Source organism: Malus domestica, chromosome 12, assembly GCF_042453785.1.
Source record: "Malus domestica chromosome 12, GDT2T_hap1".
In the NCBI taxonomy this organism is placed as follows: domain Eukaryota; kingdom Viridiplantae; phylum Streptophyta; class Magnoliopsida; order Rosales; family Rosaceae; genus Malus; species Malus domestica.
Window position 1 is genome coordinate 2,255,252 of NC_091672.1, and position 6,870 is coordinate 2,262,121.

Below are 6,870 nucleotides of genomic sequence, written 5' to 3' on the forward strand. Positions count from 1 at the left end.
TATTTAATCTAGTGACCAAAAAATAGTATCGGTGTCCTTTCCATGTTACATTTTATGGTCCATTTCTTCTTAGTTTAACATTAATTCATTGAATCTCGTAAAACCCTCATCCAAACATACACCCTACAAAACTATAATTCTAGTGTTTGTTTATTGTTTGTTTTAATCATCAAATATCTTCAATATGTTGTGACAATTTTTATTGGTGGTCCGCGGGAAAAAAAAAAGTGAATCGTTCTCAAAGAAGATGTGGGAAAGCAAAGGGCAACCTCTACCAGAGCCAGTCTTGAGAATTTGAGGAATCTTAGGTGAGCCTTTAAAGTGCGGTCTTAGAATTTTCTGATTCTTGACCCTTTATATATATATATAAAAGGATTTCCTACATACATAAAAATGTCTATTTCTACATCAAATGTCTATTTTTTTTTAAATTGTAAATATATATATATATATATATATATTTTTTTTTTAAATTTAAAATTGGCGGCCATCCAGAGTGGTGCCTAGGTGGGCACCTACTTCGGATACTCTCAGGGCCTGGCCTCTACCAATTGATAATCCCTGCACAAAATTTGTGTTAGTAGCATAAAAGATATTCCTAGATAATACTTCACTCACCAACAGGAAGAGATAGGGAGATAAAGCGTTCGCTTATGTACCCTCTTGATGGGTTAAAAAATTTACCCGGCCTCCCATTAATCACCATTGACATGGATATAGATCTCACACATCTCAGAAGAGGATCCTCTTCGGATCTACTTTGTGGAGATCCTGGGGATCCTCACATCTTAGCCGTTCATAGTATGTTGTGCGGTCATTTTTTTTATCAGGTACTATTTGTGTTTAATTTTAAATAAAAAAAGTCAAATGATTTCTAACCGCACGATGCACAATGAATGACTAAGATGTGAGAATCCCTAGGATTCCCACAATTTGGATCCGGATGGAATACAAATCCACACAATTCATCACCAAAGCCACCCAAGTACTATCGTACACCATCCTCAACATTGTCTATTCCAAAATGTCACATCCACTATAATATAGGCTTTATTCATATCTAGTTTCATTGCCATCTCACTTGTCTTCCCTTTCTTCTCGAGTTCAAAATAATGGTAGCCTTCATGGACGACAAATAGATTGTCCTTGAATTGGCGGTTACGGACAAAGGCATTTTGGTGGTAAAAAATTATGTCAGGAAGAATGACCTTGAGACGATCGAATATATGCAAGCACTGGCGGATTTTAGATTCTAGCTTCAGAGGTAAAAGATTGCATTTTTGCTCACAAATGTTTTTCAAATTGCATTTAATTCACCATTTGGTGTGCTAAACCTGCATTTCATCGAACACTTAATGAACATAATGATCTCGTATCAAGCATTCAAAGAGTCCTAAAAGGCCTTCACCAACTTCTTTTCCGACCACTAGAAACTCCCAAAACCACCTTAAGTCCCTATGTGAATCCGCCATCTATGCAAGTCCTCCTGGTGGAATGAAAGAATTTGCACATAAATTGATATACATTGTCCTCTGGTCTTCATGAGGGATTTTTCAGTGTAATCGGAACACAGAATGATATATCACGTGTCGCTATACAAATAACGGAATATGTTGTTAAAAAATTAATAATTTATATATTAAAATTTCACATCACTTATATAAAAACGTTTAGTATACTACTTGTATTCTGGTTACAACGAAAGTCGTTATTCGCAGATGACTAATCAAATTGATTTGGACGGTGCAAAGCTTGATTTTAGACTTTTTAGTAAAACCTCTTGTCTTGAAAACCTTTTCGATATCCTATATACGAATTCCAAATGGGTATAAGGACACAAACTTAGAGTTTAAGAAGAAATTTTTTTTTTCCTAACTCAGGAAAATGTCCAAAACGCACAATGCAACTACTTTGACCTCAAAAGAAAAAAAAAAATTGTTTCCGGTAAAAACAAAGAAAAAAAATATATATAAGCAGACCGAAGAGTCTGAGACATTAATTATTCAATGTTGGGGGCTATCTTTTACATGGTTTTCGTGCCATTCCACGTGTCCATATACAATTTGACTTGGAAAGCTGAAATGCAGAAAGCCACACACGTGAATCACTCTCAAACTTAGTGAGATCTTTCACTGTGCATGAAGGATACAGCGCTGGAGTAGGATTCTCTCATCTTTTTTTTTTCATCTTCTTCCCTTATTTTTTATTTAAACGGTCAAAGTTAAGTTACGTTAACATTTTATATTAATTTTTTATAAAAAGAGAAAGATAAAATAAAAGATATAACAGAAGAGAATGGACGATGAAAAGAGTAGGAGAAAGAATCCTAATCCTAAAGCGCTACGCCATATGTTAACATTTAACATATGTGTCATGTATAGCAAACCTTAAAACTTCAGAATACGAATCTCTTATCTATCATGGGTTATTAAAAAAAGTAATGCTGGTTAGATCAACAATTTAGATTAAATTCAAATCATGTGATGTGTCATAAAAAAATAAAATAAATACGTTAATCAACATTTAAGTAATAATTGAATTATCAACAATTAAGTCATATAATTTATAAAATTCAATTTAAATAGTTAATTTGCCTACCATTATCGTAAATAAATTTCTGTGTGTAATCCGAAAAAATATCTTTGTATAAAAATCATACTTTTAAGTGATTTAAATATTAGCAAATCATTCATCTTTATTGAATACAAGTCAATGAAATTGACTCCTTTAAATCATTGATAATCCTCTATAACAGCAGTAGTAAAATTAATCATATTAATGACAGTCTCTATCTCTAATATAGCTAGCTCCTTCTGCATACATGATCAAGATCTTTTGCACTCAAAATGAGTATGGCTTCTCTGTGGTTTCAATTATAAATTGACACATATTAAGTTTATGACAATAAAATTAAAAGAAAGTTAATTTTATTAATATCTGTCAGTCAATAATTAAGGCCGCATAATGACCACGCCCATTTTAGGTGCAAGTAAGCCAATATTTATGTGTCTATATTAATTGCCAATAAACCGTAAGTTTATTGGTATTCTTGTCCATTTTTTATCTTCAACTCATCTAAATAAAAAATTCAATAAAAAATTATTAAACATGAATTCGATATCCAATCATGAGCCACCACTTAACACTTAATTATAAGAATTCTAGTAACGCTAGATTTATTATAAATTTTCATATTACGTTTGTACCACATCTCTAATAGAAGTAGGATATGTTAACACTTCCCATCTTTATTAGAGATGTGAAAAGTTTTAATGCGTTGGGAACACCACTTAGTACAACAAGTAACGTATTACAATTAGTTAAAAATATTTTTTATTTCAACCACTTGTATTATGATATTGATATACCGAACCGTATTTCTGACATACTAAAAAATCTCATATGATAAATGATACAAATATTTTAGGGTACGGTCGGTGGTGACACCCAAATTTATCCTCTATTTCCCCCCTATAAATTCATAGAACACCGGGCACATGATCCCTCACACTCCTCTCGCAGTTCGAGCGAGTACAGTTCCCAATCTATACCCCAAGCGCGTAGCACCCCACCCTCTCACTCTCAGAAACCCAGCTATTTAATGCTTTAGGTTGACAGGCTGGTTTCCCGGTAAAACCACCCGCAACTCCGACTCGCCCATCAAAATACCATTCCGAACTCCGACCGTTTCCTCGAACTCTATCTGATAAAAAAATGGAGGTGGAAACTCAGGCTCAGAGCCTCCCAGCCGCCTTCGACAACCCTTCCTTTTCTTACTCCCACAACGACCTCGGTTCCCGCGACTTCCGAAGCTCTGAAATGCCCCGAGTTGACCCGACATGCGTTGCCTCCGACGTGCTGGCTCCGTTGGTACACAACGGGGAAAAGGCGAGTGAGACGGACGCGCCGGGCGGCGAGTGGTCGGAGTCGACTGCCGCGGTGAAGGTTCAGAAGGTGTATCGGAGTTACCGCACCCGGCGCAGGTTAGCCGACTCCGCCGTCGTCGTCGAAGAGTACTGGTGAGTAAGAAAGCACCAAATCTCTGTGCTATGTCCTTCTTATCTTTCAACTCTTTCAGTCTTCAGTGCTCACACAGAAGCACGAACATTATGTAATTAGCTGAAAAATGAGGGGTATTTATTGAAGGTGGCAAGCGATAGATGCTTGGAGATTGAACCGCAGTACGATTTCGTTCTTTGATCTTGGAATTGAATCTGCCATTAAACGATGGAACCGTGTTGGCAAGAATGCTTCTAAGGTAAATTTTTTGTATTTTTTTAAATTATGTTTTAATTTCTGGGTTTAGATCGAAAAAGATATATAATTTGTGGGGAGTTGCTGTTTTTCGTATTGAAAATGATTTCCGCACACTCCTATGTTTACTTCAGTCTCTTGGTTCTTAGTAAAAAAAGGCGTACGTAAGAGCAAAACAAAAGAGCGTGCGGAAATCACTTTAGTTATCGAATTTAAGTGTTTTGTGTGGTAAAAATGCGAAATGTAGTGCAATAATGTTGGGCCTTTTGGCAGGTGGGCAAGGGGCTGTCCAAAGACGCCAAAGCACAGAAATTGGCTTTTCAGCATTGGATTGAAGCTGTAATTATTTTTCTTAAATTATTTTTTTCGATTTTTCTTTTCAATTTTTAAGTTTTACTGAATGGTAATTTGCGTGTGTAAAATTCAGATTGATCCAAGGCATAGGTATGGTCATAGCCTGCATGTGTATTATGAGGAGTGGTCTAAAGCAGAGGCTGGTCAGCCATTTTTTTACTGGTAAGGAAGAGTTACCATTTGCTTAATTTTTTTAATTTTTGGTTTTGGTTTTTTTTTTAATTTTTCTTTGCAGGTTGGATGTAGGAGATGGAAAAGATATTGACCTGAAAGAATGCCCGAGATCGAAGCTTCGACAACAATGCATCAAGTATCTTGGACCTGTATGTGCTTCTATGAATGAATTCAACATTACACGATTTATGAAATTTTATGTTCTTTCTTTTAAAGCTTTTTTATGGTTGTGGATACTGTTGATGAATTTAGCAAGAGAGAATGCATTACGAGTACATTGTTGAGGAAGGGAGACTTATTCACTCGCAAACCGAAGAGCTTCTTGATACAAAGGATGGATCGCTGGGTGCTAAGTGGATATTCGTTATGAGCACATCTAAGAAACTCTATGCTGGCTTGGTAAGAATTGAGTGATATAATATTCCTGTGTTTCAATTTTTCTGTTGTTATCCTGAAAATAGCTTAATACATTGTTGATTCTTTCAGAAAAGGAAAGGGGTTTTCCATCATTCTAGCTTCTTGGCTGGAGGAGCAACGATAGCCGCTGGAAGGCTAGAGGCAGAGAAAGGAATTCTGAAGGTAGTGTTTATAGCGGTTATCTTTGATCTTTTCGCAAACAGAAAGGAACTTAACATGCACAAGCAATATTTTGGCAGTGCCAAATTAAAGTACCGATGAAGTATGTTGGATTTATAGCATCTGATCCTTATATCGTTGATTCTTCAGTCAATTTCTGCATATAGCGGGCATTACCGGCCAACAGATGACAGGCTTGATACATTTTTATCAGTTCTCAAGGAAAACGGGGTGAACCTTGATGAAGTTAAGGTAATTGAGACAACATATGGTTCTTTTAGTGCTTTTATTCTAAATTAGCAACCTGGAAAATAAAACTAGGATTACCACTAATTGGTAACACTTCGGTGAACATTAGGGATTTTATGGTTCCATGTTTTTGTTAATCGCATTTGGCTAATGGTGTGTTTAAACTCTCTTATTCCCCAGATACGCAAGGCAAGTGACGATTCTGATAGCTACGATGATGGCAAATCTAATGGCGGGACTACATTTAAAATGCCAACCAACTTTGAAACTCCTCAACTGGAGATTCTAGGCGAAGTTGAGAAAACCCAATCTCCAGAACCAGCTGAACTTCCCCAACCGGAAGCCAAACCTGATTACCAAAGGACTTTATCCGGAGGTCTTCAGAGTCCAAGACCTGAGGTGCCTAAGAATAAGATACTGGAGAGGATCAACTCCAAGACCTCAGCGAAATCATACCAACTCGGGCATCAGCTATCACTCAAGTGGTCAACAGGAGCTGGCCCGAGAATTGGTTGTGTTGCTGACTACCCAATAGAGCTGAGAACGCAGGCCTTGGAGTTTGTTAACCTATCTCCGAAGTCTCCCCCAACGCCATCCTACAGGCGGTTCCCTTGTCTCGCTTCACCTACATCTGGTCTCGCATCACCTACTTCTGGTCTCGTGTCACCTACATCTGGTTTCGCATCACCTACATTGAAGTCCACCTCGGATGTCAATAACGGTGTTTAGACAGCGTCATTTGGTGATTGAACTGCACTAATCATCGCCATCATCATTAGTTTTATGCACCATGCCTAATGGATGTTCTAGAGAATGTAAATAATTGCTTCTCATCAACTTCCTGTCAAACTCAACTTTTGTGAGTAATGGTCAAGAGCATTATCTTTCTTACTTACATCTTGTCATGTTTTCATGGAGTCACTACCGCTTATGTTTATCCCATTATTTGACAAGTGAACTGTAGCTAGGTAAAGTTTGACATTCGCTTCTGGATTTTTGTCTGAAACAGTTCCTGACGCTGAAAAGTCATCACTTTCGTTCCTGACGAATGCTTGGATTGACGCAGGCTTATCTGACTCAATCATTACGGGTACTTAGACCAATTAGTGTGAGATTAGTGCTCAAAAAAGGCCCCGTGGCCCAAATAACTCCTTCCAATCAAGTTTAAAGACGTAATCTAACTCCCTGAAAATGAATGAATTAACAAAAGTTCCAGGATATTTAAGGGCATCTTATTTCTTAGCATCTTTTATTTACTCTTTA

At 37.0% G+C, this 6,870-nt stretch overlaps 1 protein-coding gene across 1 annotated transcript; it reads left to right on the forward strand.

Annotated features, from left to right (window-relative positions):
• Positions 1 to 3,461: 3,461 nt before the first annotated feature.
• On the forward strand, positions 3,462 to 6,498 carry LOC114820105 (IQ domain-containing protein IQM3). Its single transcript, XM_029090365.2, has 9 exons — positions 3,462 to 4,019; positions 4,147 to 4,258; positions 4,528 to 4,593; positions 4,682 to 4,770; positions 4,844 to 4,931; positions 5,035 to 5,181; positions 5,269 to 5,361; positions 5,509 to 5,610; positions 5,788 to 6,498. The coding sequence occupies exons 1-9, from the start codon at positions 3,715 to 3,717 to the stop codon at positions 6,334 to 6,336; spliced, it is 1,551 nt and encodes a 516-aa protein (XP_028946198.2). The 5' UTR covers positions 3,462 to 3,714; the 3' UTR covers positions 6,337 to 6,498.
• Positions 6,499 to 6,870: the final 372 nt, after the last annotated feature.

Coding starts and splice junctions, on each gene's coding strand:
- LOC114820105 (XM_029090365.2), top strand. CDS start 3,715: ATGGAGGTGGAAACTCAGGCTCAGAGCCTCCCAGCCGCCTTCGACAAC. Junction 4,020..4,146: donor GTCGTCGTCGAAGAGTACTG/GTGAGTAAGAAA, acceptor TATTTATTGAAG/GTGGCAAGCGATAGATGCTT. Junction 5,362..5,508: donor CAGAGAAAGGAATTCTGAAG/GTAGTGTTTATA, acceptor TTGATTCTTCAG/TCAATTTCTGCATATAGCGG.